At 32.1% G+C, this 24,076-nt stretch overlaps 1 protein-coding gene across 1 annotated transcript in view; it reads left to right on the top strand.

Moving 5' to 3' along the window:
- LOC129228100 (bystin-like) overlaps positions 1–24,076 on the top strand; it is a 59,242-nt gene that overhangs the window by 29,214 nt on the left and 5,952 nt on the right. Inside the window, exons 2-8 of the mRNA XM_054862740.1 lie at positions 4,412–4,497; positions 4,704–4,818; positions 5,258–5,390; positions 9,711–9,948; positions 15,864–15,942; positions 19,554–19,619; positions 23,374–23,582. Coding sequence (XP_054718715.1) covers positions 4,412–4,497; positions 4,704–4,818; positions 5,258–5,390; positions 9,711–9,948; positions 15,864–15,942; positions 19,554–19,619; positions 23,374–23,582 — 926 coding nt within the window. The remainder of the gene's footprint in view (positions 1–4,411; positions 4,498–4,703; positions 4,819–5,257; positions 5,391–9,710; positions 9,949–15,863; positions 15,943–19,553; positions 19,620–23,373; positions 23,583–24,076) is intronic.

Genomic DNA, 24,076 nt, shown 5'->3' with positions numbered 1-24,076 from the left:
TGTGACCTATGAAATTCAAACTCTCCGACTGTGTGTTTTCAATTTCATTTACACGTAATTTTGCCTTACACACTTTAGCATAGTGTCCTACTTTTTTGCAACGGTTACAGATAGCCTTGCGAGCCGGACAGTCTAATTTGGTATGTTTATTTGGTTGACCACACCAGAAACATGCATTTGTTTTCGTTTCTGAATTAGAGGAATCGGCAGCTTTCGAGTTCTTAAATGGAGTGTTATGTTTATATTTCTTATTCTGCGGTACAGCAACTCTGTTAGCCACTTTAAACGATGTAGAGTTATCACTCAGAATGTGTTGTTGATTCTTAATTATCTCCGCTTGGCGGGCTGTCGTAATTGCTTTTTCTAGAGTAAGCTTTGTATCTAGTTGTAAATTTTCAGAAACTTTCTTATCGCGAATACCGCAGACAATTCTATCCCTAATCATTTCTTCCTGAAAACTAGCAGGAAATTCACATGAGGATACTAATGCATACAACGATGTGATAAACTGTTCTACCGATTCACCTTCATCTTGTGTTCTCGTATAGAACTTATATCTTTAGTATATTACATTAGGTGTAGGAATAAAATAAGCTTGAAATTTCTCTCTTACAACATCATACTTTTTGATATTTTCTTTGCTTATTTGAAACGATAACAAAATATCTTCAGCTTGCGAGCCCATTAGATAAACCAAACTGTTTACCTGTTCTACTTCGTCTTTCGTCGTTAGGCCTGACGCCGATCGAAACCGCTCAAATCGATCTATCCACTTTTCCCAGTCGTCAGGACGAAAAGAGAATTGTTCAGGCGCAGGTATTTGATACATTGTTGTTTAAAAACGCTGCCACCATGTAATGTTACTCACAAGTGCTTTAGATACGTTTATTACACAAGACAACACAAGCACACGATACATTCAGCTTACAGCAATTCTACATAAACAAACCCCCCTTAGTCTCGAACCCAGAGTCCCCGATAAGATCCTTCATCGGATATTGCCAGACGCACTAGCTTACATTACAATTGACTTGCATGGAAAGGCACTCCCAGTGGCACTGATTTATAACAAATAAATTGGGGGGGGGGGGGGGTGGCATAACGGGGCCTTGCCAAAGAACATTTTCTAAATTTGAGATAAAAAATGGTGAGCTTTAAACTTTTTTAAGCATTTTAGAGTTATATGATTAACATTAGAAACCCGAAAACTCGGTAATTAGACACTCTGAGAAACTCGACAAGCCTTCACATTTTTTGGCTTTAAAAAAAAACGCATGGTATTTTCGTAGAAAACTAATTTAATTTACAGTAATAATTATACTTTTAGGCTATTACAGAGCTGTGAATATATAGCTCTGAAAAGATTGAAATGATGTTTAAATAAATCTAAGCTATCATCTTTACTGACAGGGGTTTGTCCAGTATTTTTCACAGGGTTCGTTTTTTGTGAAAAATAAAATAATTTTGTGAAAAATAAATTAGTTTTGTAAAAAATCAAATAATTAAAAAAAAAAAAAATTTTTTTTGTTAAAACGAAATTTTAGAATTAGAGATGGCACAAACTGCATCATTTAAACTTAAAGTTGAGCGTTTTCCTCTTCTATTTCGAGAATATCATTTTGCGTTGTTTTTCTAGTATTTGGCGGTGGGGGGGGGGGACGGCATCGCTCTCTCAAGTATCAATATTTATCTACCATTCTGCATTTTGTTGAATTATACTGGAAATATTTCTGTACAGTATTTAAAATAATTGTAACAAATTGTTCAGCATTTAACTTTTTGACCCAAGACACTCTTAAAAAGCAGAGAATTTCGTTTTAAACTTATAAATTCCGTGATTTTAACAAAAATAAAAAGAGATTTTATTTGTTTACCTCTTAACAAAGCGTACTAAACATCAAATATTCGAAAAATCGGATTCCCATAGCGGATGCAAAGAGATCACAATTTCTCAAACTGAAGGCATCAAAAGTATAAAAACTGCTTGTAGAAGAAATATTTTTGATAAAATTATTTTTAAATTGCATTTTAGAGTCCTATGATAAACATATCATTAATATCTGTGGACACAGTTCAAACAAAAAATAAATAAATAAATAAATAAACCATTGATTCAGCATTTTAATTTTTGACTCGTAAAAGAAAATGGAATCTTGCTTTAAACACTTGAAATGAGCTATCTAACAAAACTTTGAGACTTTCTATTTATTTGCACCCTAATAAAGCAAAGTTAGCTTGAAAAAAGAACGAAATATGATTCTCATGTCTGATGTTAAAAGATTGCATTTTTCAAAATGTAGACATCTAAAGAAAAAAAACGGTAATTAAAAGAGTTTATTTAAAGTTAATCATCCTTGTGTCAGCATTGAAAAATCAAACCCATATAATTTTCTGCCAAAATAACAGTTAAACATTGCATTACACCGTAAAAACGCAAATATTGACAAGCTATTAAAATGATGAGAATATTTTCTAATAAAGTCATCATAAAGGTTTAACACCAGACGCTAAGTGGTGGTAATTTTGAAGTTGGTGACCTTATCTGAAGCAATCATATTTTTTCCCCACCCTTACTATCCCTTTGCAGTTCAAAGTTCATTTTGCTGACATATATTATTGTTTATTAAATCATGGGCGGGGGGGGGGGGGGGTGCTTACCAACACCTTTTCAGAAAAGTTTTCAACAACACCGCTACTAATTAGTTATGATAAAACAAACAAAATTATTTAAAATAAAACTTATTTTCAGCTGTTAATTTCTTTCCAAGAAACAAACAACAAGCATTATGTTTATTTGGCAGTAACTATTTATCGCTTGCAGGAGCATCCCAAGAGTGCCGATTTTTTTTTTTTGCAAAATTAGCAGATTTTATATCAGCTGATCCCTCTAATTTAACTTCAAAAAAGGTTCCAAAAATTATCGGTTTTACACACAGAAATATGCGTTATTTTGCTTTCAGATTTTCTCTTTCAACTAACAATTTGTGAAAGATCCGACCCTGTTTATCAGAATTTGTGAAGGGTCCGTTTTGGTTGATCGGAATTTTGTGAAAGGTCCGTTTTGGTTGATCGGATTTTTGTGAAGGGTCTGTTAACAGACCCAAATATCCTCTGGCCAGACCCTTGACTAATAATAACGCTGAAAGTCTCTCTGGATGTCTGTGACACGCATAGCGCCTAGACCGTTTGGCCGATTTTCATGAAATTTGGCCCAAAGTTAGTTTGTTAGCATGGGGTTGTGCACCTCGAAGCGATTTTTCGAAAATTCGATTTTGTTCTTTTTCTATTCCAATTTTAAGAACATTTTCCCGAGCATAAGATGAACAAGTAAACTACTAATAACGTGGAACCGAGCCAATTGGCGAGAAATTCACCATACATTATTTGTAAATATACAGGCGAACCAAAAGACCTTTTAATTTTTCTACTACGGGCAAAGCCGTGCGGGTACCACTAGTTAAAAGAATAAAACATATAAGATTACTGTCGCACTTTGATTACTATAAGTGAAATAACTAGTTTAAGCTTGCTTTGAATAAGGCTCAGAGTTCATTAAATAAAAATAATATCTCAAAATTAATTCTTTAATAGAGTTAATACAGATTACTTTATTAACTCTAATAATTGGAGAAAACTATCACGCCTTCCAATCAATGTACAAATTAAACCCTAATATATTTTTCCAAATCAGCAACACTAAGATAAGAGCACCGCCGCTGTGCCGGAGCGCTGCCTGCCGAAGGCAGACTTCACCCGAAGGTTCCCTCACTGGGACAAATTCTATGAGTGCTCTCAGCACCGTAACACTATCATCATTCACACCACTCGTTCTCAATTAACCTACTTCCTACCGTAACAGTTATTTATTTTAATTCATTACTGAATGTATTTTACAAGGTAGCTATCTTCAATCAAGGAAAGTAAAAAATAACAACATAATTTTGTGATTTTAGAAACCAAAATATGACAAATAATGTTCTTAAATTATTGAGGGGGCTCGGGCCCCCTCAAACCCTATGAAGTCGGCGCCATTGTCTCTGATCGCTTATTAAGCATTTATATCGTTATGTAGTGCAGTGTGCTGAACAAAAAACATGCAAATTTTGCTTTTTAGAACACACAAATCTAATTGTCCTTATAATTTTGTCCATATAACAGGGATATCTAAATTCAAGCTTCATTCTGTGAATACGAATGTCCTATGTATTTCCAATAAAAGTACTAAAAAAGTTTCTTTTACCATAGTATCCAGTCATAAAATTTGCATAACTTTCCGACCAAATGCAGACAAGTTTTGGTGATTTCACTTTTGACGCTATAATTTGGCCACCACTGTATTAATTAGTAATTATTCATGAAATAAAGTAGGATAATGTAATACCATGTTAAAAATTTATATTCTTCATTTCAGTTTGTAGATGACAAATTAACTAAGAAAATTTTGAAGCAAGCGAGAAAGCAACAGGAAGATTTAGAAGAGGAAGTCGGAATTTCGATGTTAGTAACTACAGTTTAAAGTTATCGATTTTGTATGGATATTCATATTAAAGCAATAGTAAAATTCTTTAATATAAATATCCATACAAAATATTATCATATTAATATGTGAAGTTGGGACTTCAAAAAATGTCATATGTCTTAGATTACTCTTACTATTTCCATGCAAATGTATTAATATTTAATGTTGATACTTTTTTTTTCAGTAAAGAGCGCAAAGCTTGTCCCTCTATCTCCCTTAATCTATCCCCCCAGGTTGCAGATTCTGATGATGATGATGATGATGCTAGCATTACAAAGGGTGAACTCTTAGAAGACTTAGTAAGTCTGAAAATTCTGAACCTCGAAATTAACGTTTAAAATAAAATGTATAAATATGGGTTTTGATTGTACATTGTACATGTACATCAAATATATTTTGTGGTTTTTCTTTTTAAATTTATGGCAAAATTTTGGTCATTACTGTTTTGTTATTATTCTACTGTTATTTTTAAAACTTAATTTGAAATATGTATCAAATGTGTATATAATATGTGTCAAATGAAGCATATTTCTCTCTTTTTTTAAGTTTCAACTCTCTTTTTTTAGGTAATCAGTAAGAAAATTCTGTTTTCTTTAAGTTAAAAGCACTAAATTTTCTTGTAAAGAAGCATACAAATTTTGATGTTCATTTAAATTTATAATCAGTTTTAATGTTTTCCTTATTTGTACTTTTATTTTGTTATATTTGATCTCCATGTTTTGTTTTATACTTATTTAGAAAATAAACGAAGAAGATGAGAAAGCTTTTCAGAGCTTTATGTGTAAAGATCCAGTTCAAAGAGCTACACTTGCAGATTATATTAAAGAAAAATTGACAGAAAAGCAGACAGAAATTCAGACAATTTTTTCAGGTTGGCGTTATGTTTGCATAAATAATTTGCAGGAATAGATTCTTCAGACTTATGACCTTCTTTCAGTTTTAATTGTTTGAGAAAATTTAGATTTTTATTATTAGAAATTGTTGATCATTTTTCCTTTTTTACAAACATAAAATTGCACCAAGCAAAACAGGCTTAAGCAACATTTTCTCTAAACTTAAATCCTAAACTACTCAGTTTTTTAAAAGAATTTTTAGTTTTTTAGTTATCTATTTCTACGTTTACAGAATAATAATGGGTAATCATGAACCTGATGCAATAAAATCATTTTAGCAAACATTTATGTGTATCTTCAGAATTAGTCAGCATCGTTTATTTTATTTTATTTTTAAAAAGTAAATATGCTTTGATATCCCACTTTTTTAGTGAATAATACGATGTCACACACTTTTCTTTTGCAAAATGTTTTTTTTTTTTTTTTTGCATATTTTCAGTCTTTTTGTGCACATTACACTTGCATTGTTGAATTTAGGATATAAGGACTGATACTTAGATAACCCGCTCGGTTAAACACCCGGCTTGTGGCCGAAGAGTCATGAGTTCAATACTGACTCGTTGAAGACCTTCCATGTATGCTGATGGTGACTGGTGCACATTAAATCCCTTGTGATCACAAATCTTCCAAGTTCTCATCGCCAATCAAATCAATACCCATGTAGGTGTTTGATCGGAATTTCAATTTTTGGTCTGGATCTAAAATACTGAAGATTTATATTAATTGGTGATGCTTTCTGGTTGTGGGATTTGAACTAAGAATTTCCACCCGTATGGTGCTTGTATCTAAGTGGAAAGCCACAAAGTTTACCTTCAATCAAACAGTATATTCTACTCGTGCAAGGTTTCCTGAGTGTTATAAGGAACAACATAACAATATAATTTGGTATTTAGCTTTGGAAAGACAAACTTCTTTAATTATTACGTTCTGTTTTGCTCTTGGGATATTAATACATGGTGGCGACAAATCAGGGAAAACGGAAAAGTCAAGGAGTTTTATTAATCAGGGAAATGTATCAGAAAATTTAAAAAAAAAATAAAAATTCAGGGAAATTAATTAAATAAAGAAAAAAAAAATTGCTTTGCAAAATTAATACTCTTATTCCCTACGTATTTTCCACCAATTATCTGTTTAAAAAAAAAGTTATTGAGGTGCGATTTCCACTGCCGCATATTTGTGCATATTTTTTTCCTCAATGAAAAAATATTGAATCATAACTTATTAACCACAGGATAAACTTTCTAAGATTGGTTCTGCGTCTGTAAAGTTGTTTATTTTACGTAACTTGAATTTTCCTTTCACGCGTTCCATGCTACGTAAAATAAACAACCCTACAGGCAAAGAGGAAGCCTTGATTAATGCCTTAGCTCCCTTGCCTTTACTCATTGTCCTGAAGTAATTAATTGTACTGTAATTACGATTTCAAGAAGAAATTGTTGCTTTTAAAATTAATACTGATAAAAGCTCAAAAGTTATTATTTCTTCATGCTTTTAATTTAATTGCTAAAATTGAATGAAAATCAAAATCAACTTTTTTTTGCCATTGTACTATTTGCTGTCGCCTCAGATTATATGAACAAAGTGGTGTTTTCAGACTTCACCAAGTTATATACATACAGTATTACCCTGATTCAATAATTGTCAAGCGACTGGAAAAGTTACCGTTAAATCAAGGATATCATTAAATCGAGGAGCATGGACATTCAATGCAGCCAAATCCAGACCTTGAACTGTATAAGTAGTTGAGGAAATCATTAATTCGGGTATCATTAAATCAAAGTTATACTGTATGTAGTTTGAAATTGATTGTTTTTTGCATTTTAATGTTTTTTACAAAAGTAATCAAAGATCCTCTCCTCCCCCAGACAAATAATTAAATCGTTTAAAATTGAGTTACCTTGTGTTCATAAGTAAATAGTTTATTGTTTTTTGATAGTTCAAATGCCGTATTCAATCATTAAAACCTAAGTTCTTGATTAGAGAATACCTCAATTTGACTGGTTGTTAAAATATTTTCATTTGTTTTACATAAATACATCTATTCTTTACTTAAGTAAAACTACATTTATGTGTGTGTGTGTCACGTCTGTGTGTGACCAGTTTTTTGTGGCCGCTCTACAGCAAAAACTACCGCATGAAATCGGACGAAATTTGGTACACTTATGTGCCCTTTTTTAATTTGTGCCTATTGGGTTTTGGCGCGAATTCTTCCAAGGGGGGTGGAGCAATGGGACGTTTTTTAAGTTACGCGTGCTTGCTATTCCTCAGGAAGTAACTGGCGGAATCAAACAAAATTTGGTCCATATGTTGCCATTAACAGGAACAGCTGCTGATTCAATTTTGGTGTCAATAACTCAAACGGGGATTAAGCTATAGAACGTTTTTTGTCGTCAATTGTGACTGCTGTATCTCAAGAAATAATGAACGGAATGAAAGAAAAATTTATCGGCAAGTAGCCCTTAGTGGGTATAAGAGCTGATTTTATTTTGGTGTCAACAGCTAAAAAGGGGGGAGCGCAATCGCCCGTTCTTTTTTTCCATTGTGAGTGCCCTATCTCAAGAAGTAATGCTACGTTCTGGTTGAAATTTGGAATATATGTGAATCCATACGTAAACAGACTTTAGTTCAATTTTGACGCCAATCGCTTCAAGAGGTGTTGATTTTTTTTTTTTTTTTTGTGAATAAAAATAGCTTTATTAATGCAACAATAAGAAAGATAAATCGTAATAGATTGTCGTCTGCGAATTTCTCGTGATTTTAATTGTATGAAAATGATTGGAAATATTATCTCAATGATTTAAAATTTTTAACTGTTGCCATCTTATGTTTGTTAACAAATAAAATATTTGTAATTAATTCAAGCAAAGCTTTTAAAATAGCTTTCAATTTTCGCTCTTTGCTTTGCTTTTACAATAATTCAGACATTGGGATGGTCGTCAAGTTTTTGCATGTGTAATTTTGTTTTTGTTGGGAATATTGCTTCCGCGTCAAGCATGGGGAGGGATCAGAAAAAGGAAAAATATAGAAGAAAGTTTCGTGATGGCCACAATATACTAGTTTGTTTTATCATGATTAGATATGTCTTAAAGAGTGGTTTTTATTATTTCTTAGAATTCTTATGCTAACTTGTTACTGAAGTATAGTATTTGTTTTAGATTTCCTATATTTCCCTGTAGATAATTTAATACACTTATTTTTGCTAAAAAAGGGAGTATCTTTTCAAAATATATTTTTAATTGACAGCTTAAAACGTTTTAAACACTGCATATTACGTAATATGCAATGGTTTTCAAGTAGGGCAAAGAAGGGGATCCATTGCCATTATTACTGTAAATCAGGGAAATTCGATGAACTTACTCAGGGAAATCAAGGAAAAGTCAGGGAAATTTTTTTCATTCCTGACATTTCCTATTGCCACCCTGTAAAAGCAGCACAAGCCTTTTTGTCCCTCTTTTAATCTATATATTTTTTAAAATTAAAAGCTTGTACAAAGAATTCAGTTTTATGAAGATTAGGAGTGGCTGGTTCTTTATTCCAAAAATTTCCCCCCAAAAATATTACCTAATAATATTTTCTTACTATTACAGCTTTAATTTTACTAAAATTTCATTTTACAATTTGAATAAATTAACAATATATTAGTTTGGTACATTTCATTAATGGCTTATTAGTTTTGAAATCTGTATGGCAGTGACTATTCTTCAAGTAGCATGTACAAATCAATTTAAATTAAAAGTTGTTGTTCAGATGTATTTACTTAAAGTTATTATATTTGGGTAGTAAAGGCTTTGTGTCATGTTATTTTTTTCTCTTTAGGTTTTTAGCATCTGAAAGTTTATTTCTATAAAATTAAACTGAAACAGAAAATCAAAAATGTTCATATTTTAAGCATTATCTTTCATCTGCTTTATAGAAATATCCTTCATGCCCGGCTCCTGGAGTAGGCAACCTGTGCCATCGTCTTGGGGGACAGATTTTAGAAAATGAAAATTTCATGATAGCAGTAATCGTAAGGAGGCCAAAAAAAGAAAACCTGAAATTTGTTCTTTAGTTTTTTTTTTGCAGCTCATATTGCAGCAATACTTGAGAGCATACTCAGTTATTAAAAAAATATATTTATATGTTATTGAGACGAGGGAGCGCAATTACAACACCACCTGGGACGGCAAAATTACTAGAGCCGACCCTGCATGAATCATAAAGCAACAATAATGCTCTTTATCAATCAGAACCAAACATTTATTTTATTGTAAAAAATGGTAAGATTTGTTATAACTTTAATTTTAATCTCTTCTCAGATGCTGGAAGTCTTAGAGCGGAAGATTTAGAAAAAATCGCACCTTTGTACAAAGGTGTTGCCCAAGTACTATCCCGCTACAGAAGTGGAAAACTACCGAAAGCATTTAAAGTAGTACCTAAATTTACAAATTGGGAACAAATTCTTCAGCTTACAGAACCTGAAAAATGGACTTCTGCTGCTGTATACCAAGCAACTCGAATATTTTCTTCAAATCTGAAAGAAAAAATGGCTCAAAGGTGAAATTTTGTTTAAAAGCTCTATTTATGTTTCATTGAGCTACTTCACACCCATGGGTGCAAGACCTTCCGTCTCAGGACGGATTTCCGTCTTGACAAAATTTCCGAGACGGAGGTCGGGACGGAAAGAAATTCAATGACTTTCTTTTAATTTTTAATGAAAAAAGAAAAATTGAGTGTTTGAAAAATATGCTTTAATATTACTGGACCGTTCCATAACCAGGAATTTACATCGACATTCTCTCGGTTTTCCGCCATGTGCTTGTTTTGTTTGCAACGTGCTTTTAGAGGAGTGGCTTTTCGGCTCGCGCCGTTTGACTTTTTTTAGGTATAGCTTTGTTATTTCCAACTCACTGCATTGCAGACCGTGTAGTTGCTCGCTATTCTCCCTGATTTTTCGAAGCAATGGGCTCTAATTGAAAATTTAGTCTTTTCTCATGCTATTTTCGATCATCCTTTCGTTTTTTTCATTTGTGTTTTTTTTTTTTTTTTGCAAACTTTACACGCATAAATGAAAATTATGTACGCTCTTAAAATGTCTTAAGAGTTGAATCTGCATCACCGATTGAGAGTGATTGCTGACAAGATGAAATATTTTCGCCACAGCAAAGGGCGTCCACATACCAGGTAAAACAGAAAGTATCAAGGATTTGAAGATTTTATTGAAAATGGAAATTTTGGAAATAATCGGGGGGGGGGGGGGATTTCAAGCTGGTTGGAAAGACCGATGGGCAAACCGTTCCTGCATTTTTGACAAAGACTTGAGGAATCACTAAATTCTAATGTCATTGAATCGAACACTCACTAGAATGGAAATATGGGTGGGGGGGGGGGGAGAGAAAGGAAAGGAGAAAAATAACGGCAGCACGAGTTTGCGAAAAAACGCTGCTCTTGCAAAGAGGGTAATCTGTTCGCAAATTAACCCACGATACTGAGGTCTTAAAACGTTTATATTTTGGACAATCTAGGGGGGGGGGGGGGTGTTACTCACGGTTTACAGTATAAAATATCGAAGAACTGAATTGAAAATATTTTTGAAGCTAGGAGCGGTTCAATATTTCTCCACTGCAAACTCTTAAAAATTTAAGTCAAAAAGTTTTAGGCTGTCTCTAATGATGTAAAAGTGTGTTTTAAAAAATAATCGGAAGACTGGAGTCTTAAAAACACTAATTTAGGCAATCTTTGATGAATTTATGAGAGATGGTTTTCGTGTTCTAACATGAAAATATTTTGTAGTTGATGTATTAAAAACGATTTGAGGCTATACTTAAATGACTTAAGTTAAAGGGCATTTGCGACCCTCTCCCGAAAAGTGTTTGTAATTGAAGTCTTAAATCTTTTAGGCTGTCTTTGGCAATGTCAAGAGGGAGGGAGGGGGCTCTCTTTAGGCGAAATTCCGAAACTGGAGTCTTAAAAGCGCAACTTTGGACCGTCTTGGGGTTCAAGGTTCTCCTTTCCCAAAAAATATTCGAAGCTGAAGTATTCAGAACTCAGCTTTAGGTAATCTTTGGAAGACTTAAGAAGAGGGAATTCGAAGGCTTTCTCTCAATAACTTTTTACGTTTTAGAATTTAAATTCTTAAATCTTCAGTGATGAAAAGGGGAAACCGCAAATTTAAGTAAAATTTTGTGAACTTAGAGGAAAGAGTTCGGGGGGGGGGGGGGGGTCTCTTTCCCCGAAGTATTGAAATGCTATTTTGGCTATTTTTGAGTGAGTTAAGAGTTAGGGAATTCAGGGGTCTTTCTCGAAACATTTTCGAAATTGAAGTCTTAAAACTTTCGGTTGTCTTTGGCGATGTGTGGAAGGGAGTTGTTCTCTCAATAGAAAAATAAATCTTAAACAAAAACTTACACTGCGTTTAGTAAACACAATGAGAGGTGGGGGTATTCCGCACCCCCAGTCCGAAATATTTTAGTTTCTGAAATTTTAAGAGCTTTGTTTTGGGCTGTCTTTGGATGACTTAAGGGGGAAGGGTGTAGGAAGATTTTTTCAAAAAGTTTCCAGAATTAAAGTATTAAAATTTTTAGGCGGTCATAAGTCATGTTTATAGGTAAGAGGGGTACTATTCCTACAAAACAATTTAGAAACTGAAGCCTTAAAAATTGAAATTTAGAACATTTGTGGGAACTCAGAGGAAGGGGTTCGGGAGTTCTCTTCCGAAAGTTCTTTGATACTGAAATATTTAAAGCGCCACTTTAGGTTATATTTGAGTGCCTTAAGAGGGATGTGATTCGGGAACCCTGCTGGAGTTAGGATTCAGTTCCCCTATTTCTTTTTTTAATTAATGAATGTTGGAATGGGTACCTTGTTTAAAAAATATATCTACTTCACTGAAGCAATTTTTTATTGCTAATTTCACTACCTGGTATCTTATAAAAGAATTCTTTTTCAAAAAGACTGTGGGGGAATAGTGACAGTTCATTATCATTAGTCGGCCTTACCCTTCCCCCACCTTTCCTTCTTTTCTAGTTTGTTGGCGCTACCTTGGGTAGACTTTCGAATCAGAACTGATTTATGTTGCAAAAGTGAAAATCTTATGTCCTAAGCGATTTTATTGCTACAACAAAAATGTTTAGGATCGGCAAAAAAACTAATGGTGGGGTGCTCCAAACGCTTTTAGCCCTTACATTATCCAACATCGTCTAAAATTACGTTTTTGAAACTTCAATTTCGAAATATTGCGGAAGGAGGGTTTCTGAACTCCATCCCTTCAATAGTGCATTCAAAAAGCGTATAAACGTTATGAAATTTAAATTACAATTTTGTTTTTAAATCTTCGATTTCGGGAAAGCCCATAGCTTCCTCTCCCCCCCCCTCTTTCTTTAATATTTTTTGAAGGTTGCCCAATATTGTGATTTTGGGACTATCAGTTTGAAATAATTGATGTAAGAGTCCCTGAACTCCTCCTTTCCCTGAACTTTACCAAAATGGCCTACCACAGCGTTTTTTGGACTTCAATTTGGAAAAATTTCTGGGGGAGAGCCTTCAGACACAACCCCCCCCCCCCCTTATTGCCGGATTTTAGATTTTTTTGGAATTATGTCAAAACACTAAAATATTAAAATTTTAAGACTTAAAATTTAAATCAAACAGATTCCAAAACTGGCATTGTTAAACTCTGCAACATTTATACATACAAATTTTTCCTTAAGCCCGCATGCGGGCGGGGAGGGGGGGGGCTGAAAATATTTTCCGTCTTGAACACATCACCAAACTTGCACCCATGTTCACACCCTATAATCCATTTTATCCAGCTTCAAAAATGAAAATCAAACTAATGCCTGTCTTCTTTCAGCTTCTCATCATTTCAACAGTTCTAGAAAATTAAACACAATTTCTCATTAAAATCAACTTAAAAATCTTATATAATTAAAAACTGAGCGTATGTACCTATGTATGTATGTCAAAGTTAGTTCTCCCAAACAACAGTGAACTGACCATCGAACCATGTATCGATGGATTTGTAATCTTCCTGTCTTTAGGTTTGGTATTTAACAAAATCCTCAGTAACAATACTTTTATTAAAATTTGTAGTGGTGAAGAAAATCATTAAATGAAAGATCTGTTGCCATTTTTTTCCCTCGAATATGAACAAGTAAATTTCTGGTTTTTGTTTTGAGGCTTTTCCTGCAATCGGGAGATTTAAAATGTTTCCTTTTTGGATATTTTGCAGCAATCTGCCACAAAATTTTACTGATTTTTTTTCTTCGTTCAAGCCTGATTGTTGAACACGTGTTACTTGACATAACTTTTATTTTCAAGGTAGACTGTGCAAAGCAGGGCGACGCAGCTAGTAAATAAAAAAAATTCTATCTTTATCAAGATGTCCTACTGGGGGAGGGGGTGAAAATGGAAGTGATTTCTTACAGAGATTTATGATATTACAATATCTTGCAAGATTTCCCATAAACATGAACCTTAACAACTGTCAACAAGTTTAATGGAGTCATGGAATCGACTCTCACCCAAAGCCACCACACCTCTTGATTTTTGATTCCGCCTGTTAATTTTTAAACCATAAAGCAATGGAACAAATCAAGATCTTTAAACATAAATAAACATTTTGTGTTAAATTTCAGAAGATCTTTGAACTCCTTGAAACCCTATTTTGACTATGGCCTTCAAATAAAGGGGGGAAAAAACTTATTTTGGAATCCAATCAACAAATTCTAACAATTTGAACATACTTTGTAGAAATTACTTAATCAAATCAAATGCAATTATTTTGTAAAGGGCATTGCCACAATTCTCCTATAGGACTCTGCATTTGCTAAGGCTAGCTCTGTTTATAACTATGCCCCCCCCCCTCAAACTGGGCATTAATTTTGAAATTGTTTTTAGAAACACTAGAAAAATGTGTAAAATAAGCATAAACACATTAACTAAAAGGGGAATGAAAAAAAAAAATTTTTTTAAGGAAAATTCAAAATGTTATTATGATTAGAGAATCAAACCAAGTATCTATTTCAGAGCCATCTCAAGGGCAAAAAACTGGCATGTACATATTTTACTTAACATCTTTTTATCAAAGATGTGAGAATTAATAGTGATATAGTAAATTGGCACTTATGTCTTCTTTGTTCCTGATGGTAAAAAGATGCATCAGAATGAAAGATGCATTGGAATGAACAACTAGGAGGCCAAAACTGAAACCTTTAATCTGTAAAGAAGAACTTTTCTTGTAGATTATTAAAAGTTAATAAGATTGTTACTGTTACTGATAAAGTATACTAGTAATTGTAACTATTAGACATGAATGTTTCAGAATTTCAATTATTGAAATTATTAGTAGAATAAAATCATTTTACAGGTTGACAATAAGATCACTTTCAAAAAATCATACAACATTTTCAGATAAAAAGCACAGGATTTGGTGTATATCCACTTGTTCAAACATTAAAGGGGTTCAAATGAGCACATTTATAGATTTAAAAAAATGAGCTTTTTTTTGAGTAATTTCACTTAAAAAATTGGTAATTTTTGAATCTGCTTTAATGACATTTGTGACTTTATTATAGAACTTAAATGTTAAAGAGAAACATTTAAATCATCAAATTACATATTCAAAATTCAACCTAAAAATTAATTACAATACTATGTTCTATTGCAGCAAAAGTTTTATAAAAATATTTAAAAAATGAAATAAAACTTTTGTTTTTGTATCTTTAACCAAAACCATGAAATAGAAAGCTCTTTCTTTTGTAACTAAAGTATTTTAAACTCATAATAACTGCTCAAAGACTATTCGTTAGAGCTGTGCCGTAGAGAGATGGCGGATGAATTGTAAGTGGAAACACAAAGCTTTATTTTGTAATTGATAGGATCAGCAAGAACATTCAAGCAGTAAAGTTTTTACTGTTTGCATTATCTCGCCAATCATGTCTACTGCAAAATGAAGTATTCCGTTTGCACTTCTAGTTCATCCGCCATCTTTCTGAGGTTCAGATTAAACAGAGTGATCATTTTGAATTTATTTATAAAGTATTAATTTTTTTAAAGATAATATAAATTGAAATTACTTTCTATTGAAACTAACTATAGTTTAATGTAATAATATTACATATATGTGTGCAAATGAACATAAAGAACATGTACATTAATCACCTATTTAGTGTTATGTTTTACGGGTGTTTTGTTGTCCTGAAAAAAAAGAAGGGGGATGTTTGCATATATAAACATAAATGAATGAAATCAAGAAGTGTGTGGGGTGGGTGGGGGTTGTGGAACTTTGAAAAAAGGGGGGGGGGGGGTGTCATCTCTTCCTAACTACACCACTGGCGTTATATTGTTACAACAAATCTTTGTGCAACCTTGTATTTTGTTTCCACCCAAAAGTAAATGTTTACTCCTCCTGCTTTAGTAATAATGCCTAACGAATAATTCATATGAAAAAATGCATTTTGCATTCTTTTTAGGTTTTACAATTTGGTTCTTTTGCCGAGATTGAGAGATGATATTGCTGAAGCTAAGACACTGAATTTCCATTTGTATGAGGTATGTCAGTTTTATTATTTTCAAACAAATGCTTTTTTTTTAAATAAAAGTTTTTACATTTATGAGAAGTTTTATCATAATTGGAACCATGATGATTGTCTTGTTAATTCACTCCTATTTGCTATATTTTTATTGAATTTTATGCTTAAACTTTTTATTCTATCATCATAATACCAATTAGAATACAATACTTTAAGAATGAAAATGCAGTATCTCTCATTAATTTAAAAGCAACTCTTTATTAAAAAAAAATTTCATCAGAAGCATGCAAAATACGGTACTCAACTGAACTGTAATGATTCATGTAGCTGTTGTTTGTAAAGCTGTTTTTATTCATTTCTGCGTCACAAATTGGTCGTAAACAGGGGTAAAAATATCATTTTAGCACATTGGCCAAAACCCAACGTTTAAAAAAAAAAAAGGTGCGGTGTTTGATCACTGCCCGATTTTTCTGAAAAAGAAAGTCTCTAAATGGCTTTAAAAATCAAATTTATTTGCTTTTCAATGCAAGTACGCTGATTTATAACCCAATATAAGCTAATCTTTTAGTTTCTGGGATTAATTGAAATGCATAAGTTACATTTGAATATTATTTGTCAAAATTTAATAATACGAGATAGATATATAGATTCCCGTCATTATTTTAATTAAAATGATTAGGCATATGCTTGTTTCGGTGTATTGTAAAGGAATTTATAAAATTTTGTAACGCAACAACTTATGTCGTAAATTTCAGTGTGAAGGGCAAAGACTCAAAGCCATATTCCAATTCTCGCTATTGTTCAACTTTTGGGCTATTGCTCATCTTTTGCTTTTTTTGTAATAAGGGTCACATAAAAGACATGGTGGTTACAACATTAGTTGAAGGTATTGAGACGCTCAAAGAGTGACGCATTTACTGCATCCTGTGCTTTAGCTTAGTGTGGGAGCACCATTCCCATAAATAGTCAACGCTCTTTAGAACAACCTCTCATTACTGCATCCCTCTCGTTATAGCAACAATACATGTGTGATATAATAATCACATATATGCTACATTGTTTAGCTAAAACTTGTTTTTATTTGTTTTCATTATGTGTAGAAAGTTTCCCCATTAATGCGCAGAGCAATTACATGATGTTTTTCACGAATTTGTCTCCCTAAACCATGGTTCCCGATTTTGTCAAATATTAACTGTATACTGAAGCAATACGGTGTTCTCTAACTAATCGTGTCTTTTTTTCTGTTTGTTGAAAAAAAAAAAAATGCTATTTTTGTTGTGTTTTGGCTGTTAAATTTAAATGCAACAATGCACATATCAATGCCCTGCGTAGAAAAATCGTCTGGTCTACGTACAAAAATTTAAGATGCTAAAATTTTTTTGTTATGCCATGTGTTTGTGCAAATATATCATTGCATGTGGATTATTTGGTCAAGATCAATCTTGAAAACAAGTCAAAATTTTGTTTAAATGTGTATGGTGTTTCCTTTACAGATAAAATGATTTTGACGTCATCATAATATGGACTTTAAATATTCATGTGATGATTTTTTCTGTTATTGATGTTCTTGGTGATTTTTTTGGTGTCATGTATTTTTGATGTATGTCATATAGTTCCGTGTTTTTTATGTACGTCATATGGTCATGTGTTTGTGGGTACTTTCTGGCAACCGTCATTCTGTGTCATTGACTCTCTCACTGGGTTTTGTTTTTTTCATTTGGCATTTAAATGTTGACTTACCCTTTTCCATAATTTTTTTGTCTTTTATGATATGTTAATAACGTGGGTTTGTTATTGCAGTGTTTTAAATTTTTTTCGCAGACAATTCAAATTTTTTTCCCCTTTTTTTCCCCTCTTTCACCGGGTATAATATGATATAGTAATCACATATATTTTCATTGATTCTCGTTTTTATTTCATGTGTTCGGATTTTCAGTCATTGCCATGGTATAGCGGCCAGCTCCATGTGGTTTTACATCATCTCCCTCGCTGATGGCACTACGATGAATTCTTTTGCTGCAACAACAGGCCGCGCCTTTTTTAGGCTCCCCATGTGCAATGACTGAAAAATCTCCATTACTCACGAAGAAAATGGCGCAGCGGGAGTCAGAACTAAATTCATATCGACCGCGCGTACCGCTTCCACTATCATGGTCTCACCAGCTACAGGTGCATCACCTGCCTTTTTGATCTTATGCAATGGTCATAATGTGAAAAAGAAAAGATTTTTATCCGTGCAGGATCGGAGCTACTTCCACGTGGACGTGAACATTTTTCATTTTCTTTTTGGTAAACTCTTGATTAAATACTGGATCACATTTTTAACCAAACGGTCATTTGTTGAGAGAAACAGGGCTCCTTGGCTCCTGTGTAATTGCTTCACAATTTACATCTTTTTTTAAGCAGATGCATCAAGATTTCGTATCACCATCGTCGCCATTTCGTACGACCCTTCACAGGTCAAGCGTATTCGCTCCTCACGACACAACGCTCCGTCATATATCACGGCTAGCACACCACTAATCACGAAAATTTTTTGTGACATCCCCGCTAAAAACCCACGCGGTCGCGTGAAAAGCAGATATTCATACGCGGTGTCACTTATCGCAGCGAATGGGAACGCGGGGAAAATGACATCACCGAACAAGACCACGCCTACGGCCAATGAGCGAAAAGGGCGGGAGACGCATCGCAGGAAGAAGAAGGGAAAACATGGCCGCTAAAAAACTCAGAAAAGACGCCATTAACTAGAAAATCCGAACACATGAAATAAAAACCCGAATCAATGAAAATATATGTGATTACTATATCACAACATGAAGTACTGTTAGCTATTCCGTACATGCAGTGTTATTTTAACGTCCACTAGAACAACCCAACTGAAGCGTTCATTTCAATATAACTTCTAAATTAACTTATTTTTCACTTTCAAGATCATCTATTAGAAAAGTACTATTCAATAATTTTATGTTTCTGAAAGTTAAATATTTCCATTGAAAGAATTTATTCGATGATGAATTAGAAAATTCTTAAAGGATTGATAAGAACGGTATAGAAAGAAAAACGTTATAAAATATTTTTTTAAAGAAATAGTTGTAAAAGCGGAAAATTTTAACATTATCATAATAGGAGGAGAAGCTATTGTGATATTTAAAGAAAAAAAAGTCAAGAATAAAACCATGATCTCTGAATTCAAAATAACTTTGCGGTCGGTAATTTCCAGTTTATTTCGTCTTTATACATATTATGTATGCAATATCTTGAACATTTAAGTTGTAGTGACTTCTCATTATAGACTGATATTGTATGAAGGCATGGGTTATTATACCAAACTATTTGATTTCTTGCTGTTATAAATTAGAGATAATTTAACATATTTATAACTACTAGCATCATTTGGGTTGAAATTCAACCCATTGTATTTTGTTCTCTCCCTATCTCTTTGAATTTCAATCCTATTCATTAGTTTCTTTCGGACACAATGTTGATTTGTATTTTAAAAAATGCATTTGCTATTGCTAATGGAGAATTCATGCTTCTCAGTTAAACTGGATGCATAAGGTATGCATGTTCAGTACATTTTGTTAAATGCATGAAAATAAAAGTTTGATTTTATGTTAATATTTTTAGGCTCTGAAAAAAGCACTCTTTAAACCTGCTGCATTTTTCAAAGGAATTATTTTGCCACTCTGTGAAGTAAGTTGAAATTCGTTTTTATTCATGTTTAAAGACTGATTGATTTCTAATTATGAATTTATGTAAATATCATTTTATAATATATTTTAATCAGCGCATATGCAAGTGTTTGGTTCATAAAGCTCAAAACCTCCGAAATTTTCAGAAACTATTCCAAAAACGTTTTAGTTTTACAAAATAATTATGTTTTTTTTTTCTTTTGAAGAGTAAAACTAATATTATTAAAAATTGTACAAACCCAGTGTTGCTCTTACACTATTTATATTGAAAACCTGTAGATAATATCATCAACATTCTAATGTATATCCCTAAAGATGTTTATAATAGTCTGTCCTCTGTCCATTCAGAGGATTGCTCCCTTCTGAATACCTTAAAACACATTTTCAGCCTCCTTAGTATGGTAAATGTTCTCTCTGGAGTGGCAAAGCGTCATTTTTGATTGGCATTGGTTCCCAAATTTTAAGACAATTGTAAATAATTTTAAAAACAAGCCTTGTTGAACATAAAATTATGATAATAATAGTAATAATGAAAAATTTTGATTTTTGCTTTACTGCTTTCTACTTGCCATACATAAAATTTCAACTTTGTAAACAATTAACTTTGTTTCAAGTTATCAGGGTAGTTGAGTTATCCACATGTTGAATTACGGAAGTGTCACTGTATACTGCTTAAACTAATTTTAACTTAAATCAAGTGATTGTTTGGAAAAGAAAAAATCATTGTCTGAAATCATTTTCGTTCAAATCATGCAGTGCTTTGAAATAACAGAATGTTTTAAAAAATACCAGTCCCTTTTCATGATGCATTCAAAAGGACAAAATAACTTTTCTGGGTCAGAAAGGAAAATTTAAGAATTCCTGTAGTTTTCAAAAATTCCAAGAAAATGACATCGTAAACAAAGAAAAGTGCTGCTCAAGTCATGAAGAGAATTTCTTATCATTATCTAGCTTTCAATCATAACTTTGAGTGTTGAAACATGCATATTTTTCTTATTGGGAAAGTTTGATTTGAAATGACTAGAACCACAATTTTCTACATTTGTGGTAGTCATTTTCTTGGAATTTTCGAAAACTAGAGGAATTTTTAAATTGTCCTTTCTGACCCAGAAAAGTTATTTTGTTCTTTTGAGTGCATTATGAAAAGTGCTTAGTATTTTTTAAAAAATTCTGTAATTTTATTCTTTTTAACGTAAATGTATTTCAGAAATAGAATAATTTTACCCTCACGAAACTTCACCTTATTTTTTCATATAAATGCTCAGTACAAAAAGGGAAAAAACCTATATACGTGTCTAAAACTTTAAGCAGTTGACACTAAAATTTAATCTTTGTTCCTCTCTAGGATTTATGCTTGCTAATTTCAGGCTTGCTTCAGAGAAACCTTGATTCAAAATCTTCAGTATGATTGCTTTTAAGATTACTGTTGCAAGGCAACAAAATTTGAAATGGGAAAATTACATGAAATTTGCTGCTTTTCATTCTAACTGAAATAATAATTTTATTCTAGAATTTTAATTTTTCAGTGCTAAGTTGTATCTTAAGATTAAGCAAATCATTTAGTGAAATCCCAAAGTCTCTAAGTGTTCTAGTTGAAGAGATATAAGCAAAACCAGGCATCAGATTTCTCCATGACAATCAGGTCAACTATAATAAAAGTGCTTAAAAAAATCATTGATTAAAATCATTTAAAAGTTTTTTGTTAGGTAATTTTACAGATTTAGAATGTGTCGTTCTAAGTACAAAATATGTTGCATTTACAATGTTAGCTTCAATTGATTAAGCTATCTAGGTCCTCTTTGCCTGTCAACAAATGATTTCACACTATGAGTGTATGATTTCTATACTTTAGAACTAAATTATTTTCTTAGAAACTTGAAACATTGCTGTTATTCTTCAGAAACAGTATAAAATACAAAGCAAAAATTGTAATTCTTCACTAATATGGCTATGAAAAATGTAATTATTCAATAAAGGATTCTTCTGATAAAAACATACTAGCTAAAAGTTAGAAACTTTTAATTTTATTCAAATGCTCTTTTTCACTCCACAGATCGTAACATATTTCTGAACTGTAACATTTATGAACTATTTTGAAAAATTATCCTAATTTCATTGGTAAACTGCACGGATATACTTCAAATTGATTTCATAGTATTTAGTAATAAAGTGAACTTAATACAAATACATACATATGAATTTACTAAATTCGTTGTGAAAAACATTATTAGAATTTGAAATAGAAAAGATATAAAAGTGTACTCAGTGTAAAAAAGTAAGTGCTCATATGAAATATGAAGCAATAGCTGGGCTTATTTCAGCTTTCAGAAGTGAAAGAATTCTAATTAAACTTTTTTATAGACACTTAGTGTACTATTATTTTTGACCTCTCAAACTATAAAAGTGATGTGAACTATGAATTTACAAATTGGTTTGCTTGTATAGCTTAAAATTTATTAATGCCATGAAAATAGCTTAAAATATGTTTTTTTAAAAAAATGTATTTTAAAAATAAGGTGCAAGTTTATACAGGCAACATATTTAATGTTCAAACTCCTAGAAGTCTGTTTGTGGAAATCAAAAAAAAAAAAAAAAAATCTGGTTTACATGAAAAAAATCAGATTTTTTCATTAAAAAAAATATTTTTTTAATCAGGAACCCTGTCAGTAATAAGTTTTAACCCTTTGTGTTGCAGTGTAAGACCTACATTTTAACTGCTATATGATTTTCACTGACTTAAAATAATGTCTCTAAACATGATCCTAAGTTACTTGTATGACTTATAACACTTTTCTGTTACATTTTATAATCTCTTTGGATTAACGAGGAGGGAAAAACATTTTTAAAGAATGAACCTCTAATGTTTAATCTGCAACTGAAATTAGTAAACATTTTAGATATATAAACTCTAGGTAATTGAAAAATATTTTGAATATACAGTCGAACCTCCATATAGCGAACTTCCACACAACAAAATTTTCTATATATTGAAATCCCAGCAAATTTCTATGTTCATTACATAGAAAAATTGTTTCACTATATCGAAAAAATCTCTATATATCGTATTTTTTTCGAGACAGTTGTAGATTTTTTTTCCACTTTAGACTGTTTGTCTCATCAAAAATAAAGGTTAGTGGAAACAATTATGTTTACTAAAGTTTGCTACGAAACTTAAGGAATCTGGGGTTGAGGGGTGTGTAGATAGGTTGTTGTTTCATTCTGGAGTTCTTAAATTCCCCCAAGTTTATTTCAAATGTCTTAGTTGTAACCAGTAACATTGCATAATCAGTTTTAAGTTATCCCTTTTGTCTGTTGATTATCATTCCTAGACGTTTTAGCTTCAGTAAAAATCATTCAAGTTAAGTAGATTGATTTTTTACTTTTCTCTCCATTACATTGTCAAAACGAAAATCCCCCAATGTTGCGGATCAAGTTGAATTGTCCGAGAATGAAGATGTATGAAGGTGCAAAAATGACATTTCTGTTACTTTTATTTTAATCATTAACTTTCATTTAATCTGATGCTCCTATAAATTAGAAATGGGGTTTATACACGAAATTTAGCTTTAATTTTAATGTTTTAGGAGATTTTTATTATAAAATAAGATTGTTTCTATGTATCGAAGTTTTTATGTATCAAATTTTTTTCCGGCAATTTGCTACTTCGATATATGGAGGTTTGACTGTATTTACGGATTTTTGTGTTAGTTATTGGAGAAAAGTTTAACTATTGTTAATTTATTGTATTTTTTCAGTCAGGTACTTGTACACTGAGGGAAGCTACTATATTTGGTAGTGTACTTGCAAAGTGCTCGATCCCTATTCTCCACTCAAGTGCTGCCTTACTCAGAATAGCTGACATGGATTACAATGGTGCCAATAGCATCTTCATGAGGATATTATTAGAAAAGAAATATGCATTGCCCTTTAGAGTCGTAGATGCTGTTGTGGCTCACTTCCTACGGTAACTCATTTTGTACTTGTTGTGTATATATAATTTATCACTCCACATATTTATTTTTCCTAATAGTTATTTTCAATGTTGTGTTGCAACTAGAGATGTAAAATTTCTGGAAATTTTGAAGTGGTGGAAAAAAAACGTTTTTCGGGGAAAATTCGAAAAAATTGATTTTTTTATGAATAAAGATAGGGTTTCTTAATAACTCTGTATTTCTTGGAACATATAAAAGGTTAAGCATGAAAAAATGTATGCAATCCATACATCCTCTTTTTGTGCTTGACAGAAATACACATGAAAGTAAGTTTAATTAGAAAAAAAAAACCTTTTTGTTTTATAACTGAGAGTTTTCTTGGTCAAACACCAGAAATAAGTCATTAGAAATAAGTCAAGTCATCGTTCAACCAATAGTATTGGGTAATATGTGTCTAATCATAACAATTATATTTTCCATTTTAGATTGCCTTTGAAACTTAAAATAATAATTGTATTTTTTGACT

The sequence above is a fragment of the Uloborus diversus genome, chromosome 8 (genome assembly GCF_026930045.1).
Source record: "Uloborus diversus isolate 005 chromosome 8, Udiv.v.3.1, whole genome shotgun sequence".
In the NCBI taxonomy this organism is placed as follows: domain Eukaryota; kingdom Metazoa; phylum Arthropoda; class Arachnida; order Araneae; family Uloboridae; genus Uloborus; species Uloborus diversus.
The sequence above is the reverse complement of the archived record's forward strand: the minus strand, read 5'-3'. Positions and strand labels throughout refer to the sequence as shown.